General features: G+C 37.6%; 1 protein-coding gene across 2 annotated transcripts in view; it reads right to left on the bottom strand.

Annotated features, from left to right (window-relative positions):
• Positions 1-11,988, bottom strand: part of LOC125240779 (ankyrin repeat domain-containing protein SOWAHC) — a 107,489-nt gene extending 95,501 nt beyond the window's left edge. For both annotated transcript variants that reach the window (XM_048148850.1, XM_048148852.1), the window contains exons 1-2: positions 11,805-11,988; positions 11,111-11,733 (exon numbers count right to left, since the gene is read on the bottom strand). In XM_048148850.1, the coding sequence (XP_048004807.1) occupies positions 11,111-11,733; positions 11,805-11,931 (750 nt within the window). In that variant the 5' untranslated portion in view covers positions 11,932-11,988. The remainder of the gene's footprint in view (positions 1-11,110; positions 11,734-11,804) is intronic.
• Between the last annotated feature and the right edge of the window lie 14,908 nt (positions 11,989-26,896).

The following is a 26,896-nucleotide window of genomic DNA, read 5'->3' as shown; positions in this document are numbered from 1 at the left end:
CTGGCACCCCATGCAGTTTTAGATCTAATAATCTGAGAATCTTACACACACTTTCCAATGCTAATATCTACCTATGTATATGACACTATGTTAATTGTATCTCTGTATCATTAATCTAATTATAGTGACATAATTTTATTTAAAATTTATCAACGTTTTAGAGTGCGCCACGATTGAAACGTTAGAGGTTATTAAGTGTTTAATAAATATTATAACTTATTCATAGCAGAACAGTCAATTTATTAAATGAAGTAGGTACATCATCGCAATCGACAACTGAAAACAAAAGGTTAGGCTTATAAATAAAGACCATATTTACATACATAATAAATATCTTAACGACACATATAAATTAATCGGAACCTAATATTTCAAAATTAATAAATGAGTACTTATATTGTGAAAATAATATTTTGAATTAATGGTCAATAAATTCGAATTCTCCCGTCTTCAAACCTGCGTTGCGATTGATTCGTTGATGAAAATGACATAAGTTGTATAATCAGGTATACGCAATTAAAAATCGTAAATAGTGCTTAATACAGTTCAATTTCGAGTAGTTAAGGTGGTGATTTAAGATTTATATCGACGGTGCGCAGGGCGTGCGCTTCGCAGCATGGCCACTTTACCACCTGTCGTTATATATTTATGTCTACACTATAGGCCTCACTGTTAGGGACTTCGATATTGACAAGATAACATCCTTAATGTGATGTGTTTGATTTAATAACGAGATTAAGTTTGTACGTTGCCGGGTTGTTCCGCAGTAACGACAATTTAACTATGGAAACAACTGTTTATCACGCGACTTTTTAAACGCTGTCAACTTGTATGGAAATACAGCCGAACAGTTATTGATTGTTTTAACATATAAAAGTTCTAATGGAAATCTGCTTTAGTTTAGTTTGCAGCGAGTAATATGTACTCGTACCTATAGCTATATCACGAATCACGAGTAAGTATAAGCCAAAGAGCAGCACGCAAGTGCATAGTCACAGTATAATAAAGAGTACTATAGTATATGGCCACTCCCGCTCCCCGCTGAAAGTGCCGCCCACCCCCTCTCGGTTACCTCACAGTTACCACCTGTCAAAAACGCGAACAGTCGACCTGTCATATTTCACTCATACAAGCATAGTACGCGTTCACCTACACGAGCTTAGGCTGTGTGCTAGGAACTCGCCTCTTTCATATATTTGATCGCCAGTGTCCGAGGTGTGGCATAGTGGTCCAAACAAAAACGTATTTTGATGCCCTTGTAAAAGTTAATTTGAAGCAGTTACATTAATTTCAAAGCAACACATTCTTGATATTATTTAATATACGTTAACTCGTAAATCTAATAACATAACATGATAATTTGAAAATGTACCTAATCATGTAAATTACACTAAACGCAGTCTTTATTAAGGGTCATATGAAACTAAATATCGTACTTATGTACCTATATTCGTTTATGACGCAATAATCTGAATGTTTTAATTCGCCATTTTTGTTAATCCACCTTATTTTTAAGTATGGCTTATTAAAATGTAACATGTGTCGTTAGGTAAATTTACCTTGCAACAAGGTGCAACAAGGCTTAAAACTTCGACAATTGTTGAAATGTTTAATTATATAATTATGTTAAAATAAAGAATAACCTGATGCACATTGCACATACTTTCAATTTCTGTACCCTCCTACTTCCCAACTTATTGCAACTAGATTAAAGGTCGAGCAATAAATTTACAAATCGGTAAGTTTTATTTATCCAATGTTTTGGTTATGGGTATTTTTATACACAGCTTGTTGGCAAAGTAAGAGCAATGTGAAATATTTTTGAGTAAATGTTGTACACCCATAATGTCAAACTTTGAAAAAAATCTCGTATCTCACACAAGTTGGAATTGGAACGCAATAACTCTACATGTGTCCCTTACATAGCTACTACATTTTTTATTGACAGAACGAGACTTTTTTTGACTACCGGCGATATTATTATTCTTTATTGTTAATCAACTTAACAGGCCTCGAAGCTTTCGTTGATCGGTTCCGTTGCATGATAAAGCCGTTTAGGCCCGAGCGAGACATCGCTATAGAAGGTGGACCTAGAGTATGAACATATTTCAATAAAACGCACGCACTTTCGTCCCATAACCGTTGCAGAAATGAATCATATGTTATTTAAGTATTTGATGTAATCTCTTGAAAAGATATTGATATTCTAGCATAAGGGAGTTGAGGGAAGGCGCCGTGCGGCTCCGGGTTCGTGCTGCGACGCCCCAGGACGCCTTTACGCATCAGGGTGTTCCGCGGCCACATTATGGTGGCGACGGGGCAGCTATATAAAACAACTGGCCCACGACAACCTCCTACCAAAACGACATATCTTAACAGGTCTCCGATAGACATGTGCCTCTTCGATGGAAAGAATCGCTGACTTTATTACGAACCTTGGAGATTCAGAGAAACAAAGCCCGAAGGCGTTTTTTTTATTTGGCGAAAGTAACAGGGCAATGACTTCGGTCTTTACTAGCAAAAAAAGGATTGCGGTTTTTTGTAATAGCTATAATCAAAGTAAGTATCATTGTGGTACCTACTACAGTGCATTAAACTAATCACAGAAATAGGAATTAATTATGATGTATTCTTATTAATGAGTTTTTCAGAACTTATGTGCGAAATGTCATATGATATTTGCCAGTTGCTTTTCGGTGAAGGAAAAAAGCGTGAGGAAACCGGACTAATTCCAATAAGGCCTAGTTACCCTTCGGGTTAGAAGGTTAGATGGCAGTCGCTATCGTAAAAACTAGTGTCTACCTACGCCAAATCACGGGATTAGTTATCAAAGCGAACCCCAGGCTCCCATGAGCAAATGCCGGGATAACGCAAGGAGGATGATGATGTATTCTTATATTTGTATTGCGTGATAAAAATAAATATTTACCAGACAATTTTCAGTTTCAGATAGGTAGTTAATAAAATTTTAGTCAAGTACGTTTTATACCACTAGACTAATTTTAATTAAGTGTAAATTTAAGTATTATATTGGTCTATTTAGTCTCGATTGAAAGCATGAACATAAATCAATTTAGTTCTAGAAATCTACCAGGCACAACTACAGCATAATTAAATAGGTACTATACAACTACAAATAACGAGACATGTAAATTAAATTTTCGTACTGATTAGCGAAAACATAATAGTTATTTGTTATACAAGGGGGCAAAGTTGTATTTTAACGCCGAGTGTGGAATTGAAAAACGAGCAAGAGAAAGGATTCTATAGTTGAACCACGAGCGAAGCGAGTGGTTCGAGAATAGAATCCTGAACTTGCGAGTTTTTTAACACACGAGAAGTAAAATACATTTGCACCCGAGTGTAACACAAAACTTTTCCCCTCACTATAGCGAGGAAACTACAACGCAAAAAATGCGTTTATCACTGCTTCCAGTAGTTCCACAGGTGGTAAATCATCGTTATTACTAGATTCACCTACTTTTATCAATTTTAAAGCAGTTAATTTGACTTTATTCAAGGTCAAATTACTTTACCCACTAGTGGATAAAATGCGTTTTTACCCGCTGATATTAAAGGACAAAACACGTGTTTCCGAGCTAGTGAGGGGAAAAAACTATTCTGAGTTCCATTCACTAAAAGCAGCAGACAAAGATGCGTGAAACTGATCAAACAAGAGATCGCCTTGTGTTAGACTCATTCCCCGCTGATGTACCGCAAGAAACATTCAATTGTCTTCGCGTTTACCGTATTGACGCATATAATACCCACTTTTATCTTTCAATAGGCCTGTGTTAATTCATCCGTCCTTATTTTCCATCAATTCGACAAGGCTCGTTAAGTGTGGCATCCGCGTTGATGCCGGTGAGTGATTCTCAGGCCGAATGGCAGAGGGAACAATGAAATCGGTCATATTTTCCTGCCAACTCGCAGCAGACCGTGATAACTTATCTCCGCATCGCGTATAACTAGAATACGTTTAAACTGAATGTTGTTGGCATATACTCAAAGCGATGCTTATTTTCGCTACCTCCTTGAAGGATTTATGGCGCATAGATTACACAATTCAATTTGCGAGTTTGCATCAGAGCTTCCTACGTTTCCCTTGAAGCCGTCAATGTAGGAATCTGGCTCTAAATGGCACGTGAAACCTAAAATTAAACGCGTAAGGGTCTACTAGAGTAATAAAATGGTTTAACAGAGAGCTTAGCCACTAAAAACGAATTGGATTTCAAGTTTAGCACATACTCAAGCAATGATTAAGGCAGCTCCCTTACGGACCCCCGCGATAGCAGTTTTCTGGGAAAGAACATAGAACGAAATTAGTAGGCAAGTCATATTGCATTATAAAGCTGAGCCCGCAGCGTGGTGCTTGGAGCACGGATGACCTTTTTTTAGGTCTTTACGTAGGCACGTGCGGCTCGGACACACGACGGTAATTATTGGACGACAATCGACCGCGAGTCACGAGTCAATGTTCAATCGTATGCATTCTGAATATCGATGTTCGGATTCTCAAGAAGGAACGCGACGCTTCAAGTGTAAACTTAACTTAATATACTTATTAACTAAACTTTTTAGTACGAATCCAGATCCCCTACCAAACTATATTGGGATGTTTGACGGGACTCTTACTCGAAGGTTGCTTTATACCTTTAAGATTTCTAAGGGTTCTGTTTATAGAAAGGAGTGTACAAGTTTATTAAAGAGTTTGCAACGCGCAGATACAATATATGGAGTTGTCCATAGGCTTCGTCGACGGCTTACCATCAGGAAGGCCGTGCTTTCTTATTCATTTACATCATTCAACGTCATCTAACTGTACAACTTTCTTATCGATGATATTGCGTCGGCTCCTGTTCGTATGCTTAGCTCAAGGATCCCTAAAACACGTGTCCCATCCGTTGCGATTAGCGTGTCGGAACTCGGAATACATGCAGAGATGATAAATCTGGCACGCGACGGAAACCTACATGTAAACCGTTAATTTCTAATCGAAATCATCTATCAAATTTAATGTATCCATCTATAGATAGGAACTAAATGGTAAAGCTAAAGCTCCACTCGAATCCTGGGTCTAATTAATTTAGATTTAAAAAAACTACTCTGACAAGCGGATATGTCGTCTCAACTATTTCAGAGCATCGTATACGGGATGCTACGGGACATATTTGGTAGAAGTAATTTTATAAATTGCCTAGAGCCACATTATTTTTTACGTAAAAGCTCACAAGTCTCAACAAGAAAATGTTACTTAAATAACGAGCAATCTGTTTAGTCAACGAATAATATTAGCTTTTATTAGAAAGCCAAAGTTACATTAAAAAAAGTTAAGTAGGTATACTGTCAAGCGCAAAAATATGTATCGAAAAAATCTTCTGGTACTACACTCTTATCTTATTGCTTATTACACCGGACTAAGATGCTATGGGACATATTTTTGAGTAAGATGTGTACACCCATATTTTTCCACTTGACTGTACCTACATATCTCAAAGAAACAGAATAGAGGTTTAAAGCACGCCGTTCACCTTACAACACTCGACGAGGTGTGTACCGCCACCGCCGTATAAAGCAATCGTAAAACCCATTTGGCGCGAGGCGTTACGCAGACTAATATTGTCGTTAGAAGCTTTTGTTTCCGGAACCACAGCTAAAACCGAGCAGTAACGTGATTTGAGGCTTTCTACATATTAAAAGTACACAAGTAGCATTATTTATTTACATTATTAACGTTGACGACCGGTCTGGCGCAGTCGGTAGTGACCCTGCCTGCTACGCCGCGGTCCCGGGTTCGAATCCCGGTAAGGGCATTTATTTATTTATTTATTTATTTAAACTTTATTGCACAATTGGAAAAAAAAAGTACAAATGGCGGACTTAATGCCTTGAGGCATTCTCTACCAGTCAACCATAGGGCCAAACAGAAATTCGCGAATGTGGGTGCAGTGAGAAAAATAAGTTTAGAAAGCATGACAACTATTGACAAGTATAGCAATATTATTTACATACAATCAATATATGTGTGTGATGAGCACAGATATTTGTTCCTGAGTCATGGATGTTTTTTATGTATATAAGTATTTATATATTATGTATATCGTTGTCTGAGTACCCACAACACAAGCCTTCTTGAGCTTACCGTGGGCCTCAGTTAAGCCTCAGTTAATCTGTGTAAGAATGTCCTATAATATTTATTTATTATTTATTTATTTATGTACATAATGTTACAGAAAACCCAAAACTATAGTAAGTTGTTATGAATGACAGTGACGGCAACCCACTATTTTTCAAATTTTTATTTTTATTTTAGTTTCATTTTTCTGATATTTCCCAGTCTAACCAAAGTCGAATAAATCCGCTATAAAATGTAATTAAGTCTAATGGGGCGCCGTTAGTCTCCGTACTGATAGGAACTGTACTGTGTCATCGTTGTAAACTTCGTTCAATTACGCATCCCTCGTGTAGGGGTAGTCCGAATGACTCGAAATTATTATTATAAAAAATTTCACTCACAACATCCCTCCGGTTATATTTCAAATGTGTCCTTCGGGTGTAGTGTGGCATTATACTGATATGGGCTAGCGTTATGTTTATTACGGTGTTGTGCAATTACTCATCGTGTTAAATTAAAAGAGATTATGGAAGAGCGATACTGTCGACTCGCGTTTCAACTATTAGTTAACTGACTTTCAAGTCACTTAACTAATAACCAGAGATCGGATTTTTGTTCGTCATCTCATATATACTAAAAGTCAACGAGCTCAACGAGGGTGCGGTGTGCTGATGACGGGAGGACTTACGGAACTAACTTGTTCCGTTTATTGTCCTTTGAGTCGTCGGCAACCCGAACCCTCCTTGGAACTTGTACACTCCTTTTTGCTGTGTACTTAACACAGCAAAAGGGAATGTACAAGTTTCTAATGGGGTGGCAACGCGCATGTGACAGTGTTTGAGTTGCAGGCGTCCATAGGTTACGGTGACCGCTTTACATCAGGCGGGCCGTATACTTGTTTGCCACCGACGTAGTATTAAAAAAAAAAAAAAAAAAAAGTCATTAAAATGACGTAAGTCACTAAGAATGTCGCAAATCCGTCCGATCTCTGCTAATAACTCAGATTTTATAGGTCTGTATTAGTATTATTTCAATTATTTATCTATACGTTCCTATTTCAAAACTTAAACACAGAATGAGCTCTTGGGTGCATATCTCGGGTGCAATCGACCTATTTTATCCCTTGGTTAGAAAACTATAGATAACAATCAATTTGACCATCCGCTTGACGGGCGAGGGCTAAACAATTCAATTATACGTGCCAGGTGTCGACGGCATTAACATTACATATATTCATATCATCAGTAGAGTAGGGGCTTATTTAGATGGTACGAGAATTCGAGTTTTATAGTTGGTACATTGCTGTATTTGATGGTTTGACTACATGGTTGTTCTTGTAGTTTGTCCCAGGACACAGGATACCCCATAGGTGCCTCCACAAGATCCTTCCACGCCTTTCTGTCTTGAGATTCTTAAGCCACCGCTTTGGGCTGAATTTGATGTAATTTTAATACCGATAGTGGGTTTAGGTACTGTCTTCGATTCCGAGTTTCGCGTGCCGTTGAAACTCGCTATCGAAGACAGTAAAGCCACTTTCCGACTCGAGAGTAAAAATGCCCGTTACAGTACATCCCGCCATCCTAGAATAAATCGCCTAGGCGAGCTCGATGGTAAGTCGGCCAGGTGAGGAGTGAACTGTATGGAAGTGGCCATAAGTACCTAATGTAGCTCTCCTGACGGCCTGATTGATGCCTCCGGCCTACCTCATCATCCAGTTAGCTTTTCCCAGTAGTAATACTAGCAATGCTACTTATTGGTGCATTGGCTGGATTCTATAGGTACATTTATTGTTACTCCTTACATTACTTTTTGCCATATAATATCTTTCAATGATTTTGGGCGATACCACAGAATATATAATAGTACAAGTGCGATACAAGCGTGATAACACTGATAACTACCTAACGAAAACTATTTGAAGAATGTAGCTTGAAAAGAACATCGAAAGTATAAACCAGTATAAACGCTAGTAATGCTAGTATAGATATAAAAAAATTAACAATAGCGGAATAAGGGCCGGTTGCATCAAACCGTCTGTCACCGCTAAAGCGTTCGTTAAATTTTATTGTATGGGAAGTTCCATAGACGTCTGCTGCTTCACGATGAAGTGTCTGTCAAATGTGGTTGATGCAACTGGCCCTAAATCACTCAAAATCGGTACGGAGACGAACTTCGTGGATAATTATGGTTTCTGAAAATTCTGAAGTCTATTAAACCACGATAAAAACTAAAACATGTGTTAATATTTCTTTAGCATTTAATAGGTAATTAATGCTGTTCGAAATCTAAATATTAGTTAATACGCTTAGTATTCCACAATGTCGTTAGTGAATGAGAACTTAACACATTTACGCTTTCTTGGAATAAATTGGGGATAATGGGGTCCGTCCAAACAGGTGCTATGGTCGCCGCAGGCGGCCCGACCTCAAATTTGTATAATTATTTAGGCCCATTCAAAGCAATAATTATGTAAGTAAATAGTATTGGTGGCTTTTTAGGACAAATGATACTCCAACCCGGGTCGTAATTAAAACACGATTTAGTTCAAATAAACAATAGGGTAACCAGTAAAGAGTCAGAAATGTAAAAAACAAGTAAAAATGACTAAAGGTTTGTATTTTTCATTTTGCCACTTAACTTTTAATAGCAACTGTTTCGGTCAGCCTCTCTATTTCAAAGCCCTTTAGTTTGAATTATACTAAATAAAAGATGAAATGAATCACGGCTCAATCAAAATGATAGATTACATTAAAAAAAATTGAGTAAAGCATTTCAAATGTGCAATTCGTACACAGGACGTTGCTTGAAAGCCGAATATCGTGCCTACAGTATCTAAAATTGATAAAAAGAATCTAAAGGGTGTACCGAAAAGAAACTGTGAATTTCAAATGAAAAAATCGGGATGAAATTGTTAGTTGGCTCTAACTACTGGCTTCAAAAAAATTACCAGGAGGGCCTAAATTAGCTTACTTTTACACTTTTTTGTCGCCACTGTATTTCCAGTTCTGAATGTACAGCTTCTTGCGAACCCCTTCCAAAATAACTTTTCCAAACATTTTTTTCACTTTTTTTTTCTACCTCATATATACCTCCGTATGTCGTCAATGTGTCTGATCACTCTTCCTGTATTCCTTAGGATACCCTAGGGCATAATATCCCTACTATGTTCTGACTTTATTTCGCTTCAACTCACTATGCCAAAGAATCCGTGAAATGTATGAAGATCAAAAACATGAATTTAGTACCTAACTAACCTAAACCCACATTATGGGATACACGTCCGCCCAACGAGCATTGTTGGGCCTAAGACAAGGGTATATTAAGACAGACAGGGAGAGTTGTTAGAAACCAAGATGAAAAACAGAGCTTGGAAAAATTATTTTGGAAGATGTTCAGAAGAAGCTGCACAGTCAGAACTAAAAACATATTGGCAGCAAAATAGGATACAAATAAACTTATTTAGGTCCTCCTGGTGAATCTTTTCAAGCCCGATTATAGCTAAGGTACAGCGGGGCAAATCACGACGGGGGGATTTGTAACTAATCTATTTTTTCCATTATTACACTATGATGTTGAGTTCTACAGGTATCCACTGAACACGCCTACCATATTTAACTGGTGGACACTATTTAATAATGAAAAAAAAAAAAAAAATGAAAACATTGTAAAACATGGAAAAATGGATCTACTCGTACCTATGAATTTGCAATAAATTACTGATTACTGATAATAGTTACATTTGCCCCCCAGTCGAGATTTGCCCCGCTGTGCCTTATCTAAGTAAGTATATCTTCTCAGTTTTGTCATTTAAAATTTACTGTTTCTTTTCGGTAGAACCTTTATTATAATTTTGATATATTTATTCTTCCATTTGTCCATCTGAGTCTACAACTCTACAACTCATCCATTTGTCTGTCCGTAAGTTTATTACTGCCAATCATACAAGACATTTGAGATAAAGGCACATTTAGTGAGACACTTATTAGTTTAGCTTAGCTATATTCAAAAATATAATTATATTAATTAGGGGGCACGTCATCCACTTTACAAAACATGACTACATCAAAGGCATCTTTATCTGAATTCTCGACAGAAAATAAGGAGGCCAATGGATTGCTGCTTTTGCTCATATTATGACGCAGGAAGAGGCAGCACCCTCCGGGGTATAAAGTCAGATTAACTACTCAAGGCCCTCACTGGTGCGAAGCATAGCCCATTCTCCACTTTCCATGTCCACAACTATCAAATGCGAGCTAGAGAGGCAAAGCAGGGAGGCCAATTACCCACTAATTTGTTGAATGACTGAGCTCCTTCCTAATATTCTAATATTTCATTATTTATTTATTTAAGTATGTGGCATTGCCTTTCTGTCTGAATTTCCTTCAGAAGATAATAGTGTGCTAATGCTGTTAATCTGTAACACCTACTGGGAATAAATAAACTAAATACATAATTGACAGCCCATCTGCATCCCTACACCAGATTCAGAGCATTTGAATATGTCATGTACACACATCAGGGTTTTGAGTGTGGGAATGATTTACACTAGCCCAATAATGCTCACACCAATAAAAGATAGAATATTTTTAAGTACATTTAGAGCCACTTACATAGTTTAATTGATATAAGATAAGATAAGATACAATTTCCATACTATCGTATTAGGATGCCCTGTTATTGATAGTTTATGTGTATGTAATAAATAAATAAATAAAAAATTTATTGATAAAAATTTAACATTTTTTACACATCAAAATATATCATATTAAGTTAGAGTTACAACTATCATCATATTTCAAATATGAGCAAAAGCAGCAATCATCATCTTTTAGTAATCAAATTACAACAAATAAACCAAGAGATAAATACTCAAATGTATCACACCCAAAACCCTTATGTATAGTTACGTTACAGATTATAAAATAAAACCTATGTATGCTACCACTTCACCACTTTTATAACTTTCTACTAACAATAATATTGATTATTACTAACCTGTGAACTCAAGTTTCCGCTCACTTGATGTTTTAGCATGTCCCCCTCCGAAGCCATCCTATTAAACATCTGCTTCCGCTCCTTCACTGAGATCATGTGTTCATTGTCAACCAGCATGCTTTCACTTTTAGATATAGCAGTAGATGACAAGGCTTCAATAACAGGCACCTCGCTGTCATCATTTGGTGTAGATAATGTCCGTTCTAAAGGAGCTACAGGTACACTAGTTCTTTTATCAGCTGCTTTATCAGCAGATTTACGTCTTGGGTGTACTTTGGGTGGGACATCTTCAGGTGAAATATCACTGGGCAAAGTTAAGCTGATGCTAGAATCGCTCTGATGCAGAGGGGAGGAACTTTCTGTACTTTGAACCACATTATTTGTCTGTATCAGGTTTGTTAGAATACTCAAGTCTTGATTAAGTTGTAATGGAGGCGGGGGCTGGTAGGGCACTGACTGCGTGCTACCTTCAGATTCTGATACACTGTCATTAACAGCCACCTCTTCTTTTTTACTATTATTCGGCATGTACTTCTTCTTAAGTATCAGCCATTTCTCGTTGTTTTGGTTTTTTATAATAGCCAACGCATTGACATGTTTCTTGAATGTGTTTCTCGCTTCATCTACAAAATATTAGTATAGTATTAACGGCTCTACTAAGAAGATACAGGTCAGTATTCAGTTGTTTACGTACCTCTCATGTCGGGGTTCATAAGAAAGACTTTAAAATGTTTTACCAATTCATAATTTGTCACTTTACCATTATGTGCTAACATGAATTTCAATATTTCATCAAAACTTAACTCTACCGGGGTAGACATAATTTTAATAAATTAACAAAATTTCTTAGATAACGAAATATCAAATAATCAACTTTACTCAGAACTCAGAACTAGAAGAGAAGTGTCAAACATTAAGTTCTGTTCTGCACGAAGTCATTTCGACGGTTCAGTATTGTCGCCCTAGCCATTGGTCACCGTATTCCATTTTCGACCCCGTTAACCAATAACAGTATCTCAGTCGCTGCCTGTGATTGGACAATTATCCCACAGTGAGGCTTGAAACGTTCCGTTTTAAGCATAGGTACGTCGTGTACACAGTATTCTATTTTACAATCGTTTTTCTAGTATTTAAATATACTATTAATTTGGTAAGTAAATGCCCGAATACAGACAAATTATAAATATTAGAGTAGGTACAAGGTCAAGTGCGAGTTGGACTCGCTCACCGAGGGTTCCGTACAAACTTTCAATAGTTGAATCATCAAAATGTTATTCATAGAACTCTACAGATTTGACTAAATCCCTCAAGACTCAATTTCCAACATAACAAGTAATATTTTAATAACAAATTTTATTGTTAGACAACGTCCAAATAAAATCAAGCAAGACTATTCGACTTCAGTAGTTTACGACTTACGACATGTTGCAAGTAGTAGGGGGGAAATTAGCTAAAATTACGGCATAATTAATGGAAGGTTTTTTTAAATTGAAATATGTACGTTATAGACTGAAGTTATTTTTCATCACTCCTCCCCACTCCTCCCCCCTCTGCGTCACCCCTCTATCCTCCCTTGAAGTGCCGAAAATGCGGTTTTTCCCGATTTCTGGCAAAACTGTTGAAGATACAGAAAAAGCACGTAAGGAACAAAGTAATCCTTAATAAATTTCCCACAAATCATTCATAAACACTTTGGTTCTAGCACTTACAGTTTTCGCGTGATCCGTTATGAAAGTTGGTCCTTTGCTGCAATTTTCTTTAATGAATGTTAAGTTTTCGCCCAAAATGCTTACAAAATCGTCGAAATTTGTTTGATATGACTAAGATATTGTAACGCATGACTAAAATAAAATTAAGGGGGAAAAATCACTACCATGGGTGGAATTTCCAATATGTCTTGGAATTCCAGTAACTATTTAAGACGTAATATTTTCACAGTAGTAGTCGCTAGGAGTACCATTGATCCATATATTATATCGATGACTGGGGATGAGCTTTTGGTAGCTGTTGGTAGAGCCCTGGAGTTTCAACCCAGAAGCCGTGAGTTCAAGTTCCACCCATGGTAGTGATTTTTCCCCTTGAAATTCATTTTCAGTTTATAATATTTTAGTAATATCAAACAGATTTTGTAAGCAATTTGGGAGAAAGCTTAACATTCACTAAAGAAAATTGCAGCAAAGGACCAACTTTCGTGATGGATTACGCGAAAACTATAAGTGCTAGAACCAAAGTGTAAATGAATGGTTTATAGTAAATTTATTAAGGATTACTTTGTTTCTACATGCTTTTTCTGTATCTGCAACGGTTTTGTCAGAAATTGCGAAAAACCGCATTTTCGGCTATTTAAGGGGGGAAGAGGGGTGACGCAGAGGGGGGAGAGATGGGGAGGGTTGATGAAAAATAACTTCGGCCTATAATGTACATATCCTAATCAAAAAAAATCTTCCATTAATTATGCCAATATTTTCATACATAACTTTCCAGAAGCAACGTACTAAAGGACGCTCCTGAACCGACCTCATTATATCAGGAAAAACGCGATGTAGGAAATGAGCGTTCAACGTACAGCGACATCTATCGGCAAATTGAGTAAACTAATGCGCGCGAGCTAATGTGGAAGATGATTTTTATGGAATAATTGTTTATTGCGTGAACCGATTTTAACCATTTTGCCTCTATTTGAAAGCAGGTAATTTCATTGTTATTTTGGTAAAAAATACAGGTACAATAAACACCCGCAAGGGTGTTGAAAATGAAAATGCAAATCTAAAAGGTTTATTAAAAATAAAAAAAGTTTTCAAGATACGTGTACGATTTAATTTTTCCTGTAGGTAATATACCATTATAATAGCCATGTTTGGTGAAAAGTTCATAAATTTATGTTGATAAACTTCGGAAATAAGGGGGGGAACGGTATTTTTATATACCCCACTTAACCTAGTTACTTGAAATTTTCAGTTTGCCCCCCTTTCATTTTGGCCATTTTCTGCAATGAATATTAATAAATTTAAAAATATAATACTTTCAATTTGTAGAGGTTAACAATGTTCATAAGTAGGTATTCAAAATTTCAAAGCGATAGCTAAGTAGTTCTCGAGATATTTAATAATGTGACAGACAGACAGGACAGAGCGGCGCCATAAGGGTTCCTTTTGTACCTTTTTGGTACGGAACCCTAAAAATCAGTCATGTGTGTGCTTTGTGCAGTTTCTGCTTTAAGCTAATATTCAGCCTGCTTTCATAAAGGTCAAATGCTGGTCAAATGTAAACAAACTTGTGTCTATCTTCTGTCGTTCGAATTTAATGTCATGGAATATTTTTATTTAAAAGAAAACTAATTAATACTTACTTATGTAAATAAATATTTTACTAACGGGATAAAAGCGATACAATGATTCACGATGGCTAGTGGCCATGTCATGAGCTTTTCTTTTCTTGAGTCTCCACAAGACGACGTCTCCGGGCTTAAGTTGTGCAGGTCCATTCCGCTCACGCTTTTGTATGAGCGAACCAATACTTACCTATAGGTACTAGTCCCTGAAACATTTACTTTACACGTTTTAAACGTCATTGTTAACGTAAATCGTAAAAAAAACGTTGATTGACCTTGACATTAATTGGGAGTAAATAGTTGCGCTGTCGGCTTGCAAACATTGAAGGGCTAGCTTTCTGACCACCTGTGTAGGTCAGTGGTCTACTGTTAAATGACTGCTTCACTGTCGCACACCAGTGTTTTGTCACGGCCACCAGATCATGGTATTCTAAAAGAACCTAGTATTCGCTCATGACGAAGATTGATTCAAATTTGTGTCATTCTCTTTGTTATATCGAATATTTGTCAAATAAGGCCCTAAAAATTAAATATGAAATATTTTACACTGGACCGAAAGTAAGGGCCTGGCCACATGGGCGCGTTGCGGCGACGCACAGCAAAAATTCTGCGTTGCGGTGCCGCGTCGCCAGTGTTTGCGGCAGGAAATCTGCGGCGCGGCACCGCGACGCAAGAACTCGCGGTGCGTCGACGCACCAAAAAAACCCGCGGTGCGGCAACGCAACGCAGATTGCGGTGCCTCGGCGCTACTCGCAAAATAATTGTGAATTGTTTTGTTCGAATTAAACTTCGTGTTATTTATATTTAACCCCTCTTTGCTTGGTGATGATTTTTTTTTCCAAACATCACAAACATTGAATTACTAGTAGATTCAGTACAGTTTTTCACGACAAAATACTAAGCAATTTTCAAATTTTTCAATATGCTACAAAAAATCTGCTTTTTTGATTAAGTTGTTTCATATATTTAAAAAAAATGGTGATAGATTTTTTCATTAGGGTCTTTTTTATTTGCGGCTTCTACTACATTATAGTAAGTTGACACCTAGGAAACTATTGATACTGGATAAGAATGGAATCGTTAGGAATTAAATTTTATGTAAAAATAAAAAAATAAAATTTTCATACAAATTGTATGAGGATCGTTTTTCTCGATTTGTGGATTTTGTAGCCAGAAATCTTATTTTGGTATCATACAAGCTTTTGATCCTTGATAGAAAAGGGATCGATTGGCGCCAAAAAAAAGTTTGTGAAAAATTATATGCCTTTTTCTCGCACCCTGTATATTTTTCCAAAAATATGTAGGTAAACGCCATTTTTCATAAATTTAAAATGGTCTACTTTACTGACCCGCTATCAAAATACAACCTGTAGGTATAAGTAACTGTCAAAGTTTAGACTAACATTTTTAATTATTTTTTTTATAAATGATTTTATGTTCTAGTGAGAATTATAACATTTTTTAAATAAACAGACTATTTTGATCCATGTCTGGATAAAGACTGATCGTGAAGTGCTCTGCACCGTGTATTTGTTATTGAGGCGCGGCGACGCACAGCGAGTTTTAGCGGCGCGGAGACGCGCCGCAAAAAATCTGCGTTGCGGTGCCGCATCGCGGATTTTTGCGGTGCGTCGACGCACCGCGAGTTCTTGCGTCGCGGTGTCGCGCCGCAGATTTCTTGCCGCAATAAGTGGCGGCGTGGCACCGCAACGCAGAATTTTTGCGGTGGGTCACCGCAACGCGCCCATGTGGCCAGGCCCTAAAATTCACGGGTTTGATTGATCATTATTTTTAATAACCGCTTGAGCGCCTGATATCTGTGAGGGAATGAGAGGGCAGCTGGAGTATTAGTACTTAATATTAGAAATCACGGATCACAGGCACAATGTTTATTCTACAGATTCTTTTCAAACAGTGTATATTATTGCGCAGAAAGGCATTTTTACATTTTATTTGTGAGCAGGCAGAAACAACCTCCTCACGCCACGCGCAGAGACTGACTGAGGCAACATTGCAATACCCTGTAGGGTATCATGTAGATCCTAGGTACAATAGTTACTATTGTACCTAGTGTAAGATCTGTACGTCGCTCTGATCTGCGCAAACTTTTTGTTCGCAGTACGTCCTCTCTAAGTATAGTACATTATACTTCAATGATGTGCTTCGACTTTGAAGGAACCATTGAATTCTGACTTAGCTTTAGGGCGGCTTGATTTTCATTTAGGATGAGTATGCACTCGTAGTTATTAGCTCCTAGATCTTTGAAAAGGTTTATCAAACGGATAGCTTCTTTCGCCGCTTCAGTCAAAGCAATGCACTCACTCTCTGCTGTTGACAAGGCGATGCTCTTTTGTTTCTTCGATATCCGGCTTACGCACGCACCAGCATACATGAGCCCCAGTCCGCATCGACCATTCCATGCAAATCGTTGCCGATTTTCTTAAGTCAGGGCCACACCCTTTGTTCCTTTTAAATAACAAAGTACTTGTAAGCAGTGCTCAATCTTCTTTGAATGCCATGCGAAGCGAGAAAGTTGTCAAATTCCTTGTTGCGGTATTCTGACTAGTTGCAGGGGACCGATTTTTGAATCTCGAGCGCATGAATTCGCCGTTCGAAAGTCTGTGAAAAACGACGTAATGCACGTGACTTGACTTTCGAACGGCGAATTCATGAGTTCGAGATTCAAAAAACCACCTTCCTTGAGATTTAAGGGCGGCGGTTAAAAATCGGTCCCCTTGGTGTCGAATTTGCTTGTTATGAAGCGTTTCAACTTAATTTTTATAAGTTTGGAAACAGTTACATACGTCGCTTTTCTTCTATGAAGTATACGTAGCAGTATCGAGTAAAATCATCTATTATCCTCTTTGCTTCGTCTTCTAGATTATAAATAAACACAATGTAGTTTCACGCAATGCTGGCCTGTAACACTGAATTTGAGAGAATAGAAAAAAGAAATATTCAAAAGCGTATTGACATATGACATTTCCATCATTCACAAATTTTCAGTGCTAAACGTAACACTTTTTTCTTTCTTTAAAAGCTTTTTTTCAGCGTAAAATTAATTTTATACCTATAAGTATGGGGTAAAATAAACCAAAAGGATCGGCAACCCGAGTATCCACTGCATAACATAATGGAACTTAAACAAGAATAGAACAATATCACAAATTTATACAATTTCCAATCAACGTAAAGGTCAGTCTTTTTATATTTCAGCAATAAACATCTATTTCAGCAACAAACACATTAGCTACAATGTATTAATAATAAAATATATGAAATCTTATGCTTGGATGAAATTGGAATAAGTGCAAAAGTATACACTTGATAATTCTCACGTACACGGTCAGCACTGCGGGCAGCTTATGGGGCTGTCACTTTGCTTACTAGCGTGGTTAAATATGCCTGGATGTAATTGAAATTACAAAAATATACAACTTGACATGGCTCACGTGCATTGTCGGCACTGCGGGCAGCTTTTGGGGCTGTCACTTTGCCTACTAACGTGAATTCAATACTATGCCTGGAAGAAACTTAATGACATGACAAATATCTGCAGTTTGACAGTTTCTCACGTGTATGGTTCGTAATGCGGGCTGCTTCTGGGGCAGTCACTTTACGTTCTGACGTGAACCCATACGAGCACTGCGGGCAACCTGTGGGGTTGTCACTTTGCCGTCAAAGCCTGTTGCCGTTATGAAACCCTCTCATCAGGTGCATAAAAGTCATCTATGTCATGATCTATCGATATAATACTTACAGGCGAGTTGCGCGGCGATGTTTACTCGATAAGGGATGAGGATACTAATCGGCTTGAAACCATAAGAACGACCTTTCATTTGCCAGAACAATCTATGAGCCCCACTAATCCGCCGACCCGTCCATCATCGAAACTGTCCCCACCGGCAACTCCAGGCATACCACTGCAGACATCCGAAGCACCTACACAAGCAATTGAGCAACAAAAAAAACAACGGCCACCGCTTCTGCACCAGATGTTCCTGTACGCGATACACCGGAAGTAACTTTGCTACAAGGAGATGAGACTCTAGACAACACTCTTTTATAACTACTGGGTGAGGATCCGACACTAATCCAGCAATATGGAAAAGAAATTCAAACCGATTGGACAAAGCGTCTACAGTGCATTGCGACTAAGGGCTTGACCACGGAAGCTCGCAAGGAACTATGTGACAGACACTTACCTCCTATAAACTGCATTTTGATTGACGCTCCAGAACTTAATCTGCAAATAATAGCTGCGGTCTCGGATGCAACAGTTAAGCGAGACAAAGGTATACAATTAAAAGAAAAACAAATTGGACGAGCAATATCATTCGTTGGCGAGGCTCTCAGTACTTTAAAGTAGACAAGACCGGATATAAAACTTCTAATGGATGCCTGCCGTTTACTTTGTGATAACCAAAGCCTAGACTCAATCACACGACGAAACGTTATCCTCTACAAACTAAAAAAGATATGAAAGTACAAATACAAGACGAACATAGATAAATTTCTATTTGGCTCGGAACATTCCGAAACATGTAAGACTGCAAAATCCATATCTAAGTCGGGAGCCGACCTGAAATTACCCATGTCATATAACAAAAACTTTGACCCTAAACATAATTTAATCTGGAAGGCTTCTCCTCACAGTCACAGGCATCAGGAGATCAAGAAGAGCAGGGAGCCTGCCCCTTCCAGGAGTCAGCACGCGAGCAGCTCGCGCCCATCGCGTCGAGCGTCCCGCCACAGGTACTCGCTTCGCCGCTAGCTGGAACACCGGTGAGTCACACAGGGAGACTGTCCCATTTCTATTATCAATGGTCACTGCCGACACGAGATCCAGTGACGTTATCATGGATAGCCGGATTCTAGATAATTACACAACGCCCGGTGGTGCAAGTTCACCCTCCCAAAGAAAGAACCTTTCCTATTAATGAAAAGCTTCTATTTTTGAATGTAAACCATGTACTTAGTGGACAATATTTATCACCTATATTTTTAATCCCAAAACCAAATGGTAAACATAGATTTATCCTTAATCTTAAAAACTTTAACAAATTCATTGGCACAGAACATTTTAAACTGGAGGATTTAAGGACTGCCTTAAAACTATTTTCTGAGAGATGTTTCATGAGTACTCTAGACCTTAAAGACGCTTATTTTTAATGTAAATGAAATTCACGAAAATATCTCCGATTTAAATTTAATACAAAATTGTATAAATTTAATGTATTACCATTTCGCCTTAGTACTGCTCCATTTGTATTCACCAAAATAATGGAACCAGTCACGAAATTGCTTAGAACTTGTGGTTACATATCCTCTGTGTATTTAGATGATTTTCTCTTAATAGGACGAACATATAATACTTGTTTGGAAAATATTTTAGCTACAAAACAACTTTTAACATCTTTAAGATTCATTATAAACGAGGAGAAGAGTAACATGATACCCAGTACTAAGTGTAACTGTTTTAGATTATATAATAGACACTAAACATTTCCAAGTCACTTTGCCTGATGACAAAATCATAAAATTAAGAAATAATTAAATTTTTATATTGATTTTGCTCGTTTAATCGGCTTGCTTTACGTGTCCTGCGATAGAGTACAGTCTCTCTTTATGTTAAAGAATTCGAAGGACAAAAATATCTCAGCTCAATGAACGATCCCGATGACTTTGAAAGATATATGAATATTCCTCAGTCACTAAAAGCAGATTTTGATTGGTGGTGTCGCGTCGCGCCATAACCAAACCTAAAAACAAAATTAAATATGACGCCTACTGCTTGGAAATTTTTAGTAACGCCTCTACTTCGAGATGGGGAGCTGCATGTGGAGAGGAAACTGCAGGTGGTCCTTGGTCCATAGAATAAAACCACAACCATATTAACTTTCTAGAAATATTGGCAGCCTTTTATGGCTTACAAACCTGTGCTAAAGGTATGTCAAACCGCCAAATCTTACTTCGTACTGTTAACATGACAGCAATTTCTTATATTAATCGAATGGGTGGTATGCAGTTTCCTCACCTCAACCAAGTAACAAAGAATCTGTGGCAATGGTGTGAGACACGGAATATTTCAAATCCTCGGAGAACACTTTAGCAGACGTGGAATCGTGTCGCTCTCACTCAGATTTCGAATGGGAACTAAACAATTTCAGTTTCAATACGATTATCAAGACATTTAATATACCGGAAATAGACCTCCTTGCCAGTTATTTAAACAAAAAATGTCTTGCATACGTGTCTTGGTACAGGGATCCACAAGCATTTAACATAAATGCATTCACCATTCCAATAGAGTAAATTCTTCTTTTACGTGTTCCCCACTTTTACGATGATTCTAAAAACGACAAGAAATCATAAGAGACGAGGCTACAGGTATAATGGTAATCCTTTTATATTTTGGACCTAACAGCGACTTGATCATATCTAATTTCCAACGATCGCAGCGTACACTACCGAGTTACCGTAGTTACCGGAATCTTGTCCGGGAGTCGCTACTAAGACGGGACCCCCCCGTCATCCATCAATATAATGGTTGCCTCCCTATCTGATAATCTTCTAAAAACAATACGACTCTTGCTTAAAGAAATGGTACAGTTTCTGCACTATCAATAACTTAGGGGGGAGGGGGGTATGCTACGGGTCCCATTGACCTTAGTAGTGGAAAATTTCGCTGGCTTGGTTGAAGTCTTGGTTGCTCAGTTGGTAGAGCGCTGGAGTATCGATCCAGAGGCCGTGAGTTCAGGCCTCACCCAAGGCAGACATTTTCCACTGTTAAATACCTATATTAATTTTTCTTACTCAGTTATATGAAGCTAACGCTCAATAGGATACTTTAAACAGCTGTAGGTCCGCTCTGTCCCTGATGTCGCCTAAAGCGCACATATCGGCAGCGATGATCGAATTAAACGCTGCTTTAAAGGCGTTTATAAAATACGCCCGCCTTTACCGAAATATAATCAAACATGGAACACTTCATTAGTACTAGATAATCTAGCATCCTGGTTCCCCAATCAAAATCTTCAATTAGATCAAGAACTAGGAACTCGTCACTTTGCTTACGCTCACAGAGACCAAACTTTGGCTAAACTTCTTCTAAATAATGTTACATTTCATACTAATGAAATCACTATTAATATTCCAGACCTCATTAAAACCTCCAGACCGGGCACAGCCCAACCTATGTTAACTTTGCCGGTTTTTTCGGGAAGTACCTGAAATCTGTCCGGTTAATACTGTCTGTTCACATAGTTAAAACCAAATTGTTACTTGCCAACCACGATTTTCTTTTAATAAATCTTTAAAAACCCCATAAGTCCGTAACCTCGTAAACGATAAGTCGTTGGATTCGACAAATTTTGGGAGAATGCGGTATAGATATTACCTTGTTTACCGCGCATAGTATGCGACCTGCAGCAACCTCTAAGGCGTGTAGCTTAAAATTTAACCTGGACTTAATAAGAAAGACCGCGGGATGGAGCGGCTCTTCAACTTTATTTGGTAAATTCTGTAACAGATATACTAATGGGCCAAATAACTTAAACTTTGCCAAAACTAATAAATATGTCTAATGGCTTTATACTTATGTAACTATCCTAATGTAAACCAAAAAATTGTGCTCGAAGTAAATTAATTGTTGTTTACTGACTTGTTTCCTTCCTTTTTTGTTCGATATTTCACGATTTCTCTCAATATCTACATTGTGTTTATTTATAATCTAGAAGACGAAGCAAAGAGGATAATTAATGATTAAACGAACTTACCTGAAGTGAAGTTCTATCATAATTATCCGAGTTGCTTCGTCGAATAGATTAGAATCCCGCCCTCCCGTTCATTCTCAACCCCATCGTGAAATATCGTCAATACACAAACACACCTAACATAGGTAAGGGTGGACTGCATATTTAATTATGCATACAGGTATGCACTTATATTAAATATGGTTATATCTCTGAACTAAATGATGGAAATGTCATATGTCAATACGCTTTTGAATATTTCTTTTTTCTATTCTCTCAAATTCAGTGTTACAGGCCAGCATTGCGTGAAACTACATTGTGTTTATTTATAATCTATTCGACGAAGCAACTCGGATAATTATGATAGAACTTCACTTCAGGTAAGTTCGTTTAATCATTAATGAATGTGACGTAGTATCTTGAGACTCACATTATTAGGGTCCACAAACGTCGCTGTGTATTTATATACACCGTGTCCAATAAGTTTGAATACAGCCCAAATAGCCAATAAAACAAAATGAACAAATAGTTACTACATTATTATTATATTTTATGAATGGCACTCTTATTTACTACATTCACAACAAATGTTTTGGAATAACTCCAGCATTAACTTGTTTACCAGCCTCAAACGCTTCTCAAACGGATCACACGCGGCACGCACCGTTTTCTTCACATTTCATCCCAAATACTCTCGATAACCTTTTTGAAATGATCTAGGTTTATGATTTTATAAAAATTTAGTCTTCAAAGCATGTATGACCATACAAAATAGTTTAATACGCCTAAACCTGGAGACCTGGGTGGCCACTCATGTTTCGGATAAAAAACTGCCAAATTAGTCTGAAACTACGCTAGAATACCATTTGCCGAATGTGCTGGAGGTGCGTCTTGTTGGGACACATGATACTCATTCCCAAGCATCCTTTTTAACTTTAAGGCATTTTTTTCCCCAAAACCTTGGTTTTAAAGAAAAAAACGTTGATTTTAACGCTTTTATCTGTAAGTACTGAAGGTAGTTTACGTCGCTTACATACTGCATCCCACACCTGGGCCGATGGTGAGCTCTGGAACCTAGGCACATTTTTCTAGTTGCCCGGAACGTTATCTATCCTCGGTACCCATAATAGTTTATTTTGGACACGTGGCGTCTGTTTTATCACATACAGATTCTCCTTATAAAAAATAACTCGTCACCTGCGTGCCGAGCCGAGCAAGTATTTTGTTGGCACTTTACCTCTTTGTTTTTCTTAGACACTTCGGAAATTTCATGTACTTTGTGCTTGTATTTTATTAAGAGGAATATACTCTTTAGTTTAAATAAGAATAGATTCTGATTGAACGTTGCGGTGCGTCGTATAGAGATGATCGTGTCTTGTAAAAGCAAGCCAGCAAAAAAAAAATTTAGCCCTTGCCTTCAAATCTTCCTTGGTGAAAGTTGAATTCGTTTTCTCATCTGCTTCTGTTGACAATTTCTTTTCGCTACTAACGATGTCCCAATAATAAGTCTTTTTTTTATCAGGACCGCTTGCGCTTGCTTACAAGCCATGTCATTTGACTTGTTCAACGGTTCAATATTTCTATAACTAGTCGACGCCATCTCGATTATTTTCAGGCGCATAGTTTCTGAAACCACGCTCTTCTACCATTAGTGACGGAATCAGAGAGGGCAGCCGGAGTATTAGTAATAGAAATCATGGATCACTGGCACAATGTTTATTCTACAGATTCCTTTCAATAACAAAACAAACACTATGAAGTTACGTAGGTATGACAGATTCAAATCCGAGGATTTGAATTTTGATCAGCTTCGAGAGTCCCGTGGACCTACTCAAAACATCTACTCGGCATAGAGTCAACTAAAGACCCAACATCTTTTTTTAGGAATATTATTCTATGCCGATTGTACCACGTGCCTTAACTAAATTTATAATTATGTAAATTCAATACTTAAGCTATTTAAAAAATCACCTCCTTTAGTGGTTTTGGTTTGGATTCCTAGGATACTTTCAGCGATAATTTTGAAATTGATTACCTACACTTCTTTGTAGGTGGATCACCGAAAGTTTGCTTGCTTTTTTCGCCTTTATTATGTATTTTTTTCCAAGATCCTAGCTCGGAAGGTTTGCTAATTAATATTACTTCTGAAAGAACACTATGTACGTACGATAGGTATAACAACACGACGGCATATCTTATAAAAGAGATTAATCGAGCTTTCTGTCTCAAATGGTCGTGGGTAGCTATTCGGTACCTAAGTATGGCTTAAAAAATTAAGGTAGTGCCATATAAAAAAAAAATTGTACCTACACAAAATAAAAATGGTATCATGAGGTAACTAACTAGGTACAAACAATATTCTAGAGGTAGATTAAGTACAACAATTTCAAACTTATTCTATATTAGGTACCAACTAACTTATTGTTTAAAAGCGTGAACTAAATTAGTGAGTCATGTTGGCCGTGGGTACTTAAGCGTACTAGACGTTTAAACTTGACCAGATTCATCGATTGACGCAGCGGTGGGGGCAAGTCGTTCCAAATTTTTGCCGAGGCAAATTTGAAATAGCCTTTACATGACTCGATTCTATAGCGACGTAGGTAGTACATATTAAAGTGTATGCTCTCGTACTTATAAGTGGTTTCGAGCGAACATCCTTAACCCATTTTTAATTCGTTATATAAATAGGTAGCCCGTATTTTCTGATTCGATTATTTTACGGATGGTAAAAGCTAAATGTAGTTGCCTCCTATTATCCATGTTCAAAATCTCTCGTTCATTTAGGTAAGGAGTAATATGCGCTCGTTTTGGGATATTATGACAAAACGCATGCATGCATTTTGTACCTGCTGTATTGTTTTTTTAGTTTTCTCCAGAAGCCTTAATTGACCCGTATACGGTATCGCAAAGAATTAAAGAAATGAGGGAGAACTAGGGAGTCCATTAATATCAGTCTGATTTTTACCTACATTCGATATTACTGGGCTAAATTTGTATACTAATATTTTTACGCTTTACTGTAGGCCACAGGTTACGGCACAAATATTTCCTTTATACGCCAGTAAACTGTAATATTTTTCTAAATGTCTGTCTCTTACCTAAAAACGTATCCGTTATAGGTATAGTCTGATTTCATCAAGTCGTGAAAACGAATGTACTTTACATTATATTTTTCTGCAATGAATTTAACAAAACTTATTTTGTGTTCTATTACGGCAAAGGTGTGTTCATTTTTTACATTCTAAACTCGTAAATTACAGTCACTTCCAATCAATTTCATTTGGATTTTTGTCACAAATTGTTTTAATAAAGGTGTCTGTATCCTCCGAATTTTGAAATTAATTAAGTGCGGGTATTTCTCGGCAAGCTTTGATTACCGTTGTAACACTTGTGCCAAAAACATGCGTAGCCAGTTTAATTTTCATTTTATTATTTTGAAGAATGATGTGTCTTCTGTTTGACATTTTGTTGCCAAGTGTAAACCTTCTTCATTTTGTTTTGATGATTATAAGTAGTTAGCTTTTAGTAGGAGTTAGTAGGAGGCTCCATTCAATTTTATTTTCCATTCCCGTCGACTATAATTTGTTTAGAATGCTATGTGTTTCTCAAAAGTTTTATGACAATTATTCGTAAGTTTCTTTTTATAAGCAATGGGGTGTTCTCGTGTGAACTGATGGCATCAAATACACTATTTTCTCTTAAATAACGAGTTAACGCAAATCATTCTGGTAAATTTTCTTTATTGGAGATATACTTCTGAAGCCTATGTTTTGGAGGCATGGCACCTTTTTACTTTTTCCTTCCTACTGTGTTTCATTCGCGTTATTCCGTTCCAGTAAACAATTTTCTTCTCTATTTGATAGACTATCATTATCCCATGTACATACAGAAACTAGTATGCGAAGCCGGTTGTTTTTTCTAATCAAATAGGTATCGATTGTGTTAGGTCTTAAGCAGTAAATGTCTTTATGAAACATGATGTCTAAAATGAATAAAATGCATTGTTTTCACATAATTTAATTTATTTTAGTACATGTTCGTAGAGGGTTACAATATTCAACGTTTTTTTTCTTCATATTATGAATGCAGTTTTTCTTTTTACTCGTATTAAAATCGATGACATGATTCCTAAGTGCGTTTTGACATTATCCGATCCGATATCGGATGTCGGATCAATATCCTATACATCACAGGCGGCATATTGGATTTTTTTCTATTTAAATCCTTCTACATCCGATATCGGATCGGACAATGTGAAAACGCACTAAGGACAGATTTTCGTATGTCATAGTTTCAAACTTTCCCATACTGACCGATTTGAATGAACCACCTTGTATATAATATTCGGCGCCGAGACTGCTGTACTTTCCTACCTTAATTTTCACGGCTGCCTCTGCTGCCCTCACGGAGGGTCGGTGGAGATGAGCCGGGGCGGAGCCCAGCGGACTCTAATACCGTCCGTCCGCAATATGCCGGTCGGCTCTAAAAGGGCCGGTACATTAACTGACGCAAGAGACCAGCGGATCACGTCATTGAGGGCAGCATGCCTCGACTAGCGGCAAGTGCTTCGTTGGCAGGAAAGGCCGTGGTGCCCTAGTCGGTCAAATTCATGGCCTCAGGAACAGCGATGAGGGGCGCAGACAGGGAACCCCGAGACGGAGACAAACTGAAATATAAAGAGTGTCGGGGATAAAAAATGTG

The sequence above is a fragment of the Leguminivora glycinivorella genome, chromosome Z (genome assembly GCF_023078275.1).
Source record: "Leguminivora glycinivorella isolate SPB_JAAS2020 chromosome Z, LegGlyc_1.1, whole genome shotgun sequence".
NCBI classification, from domain to species: Eukaryota; Metazoa; Arthropoda; class Insecta; order Lepidoptera; family Tortricidae; genus Leguminivora; species Leguminivora glycinivorella.
This window is presented reverse-complemented; position numbering and strand designations above follow the sequence as displayed.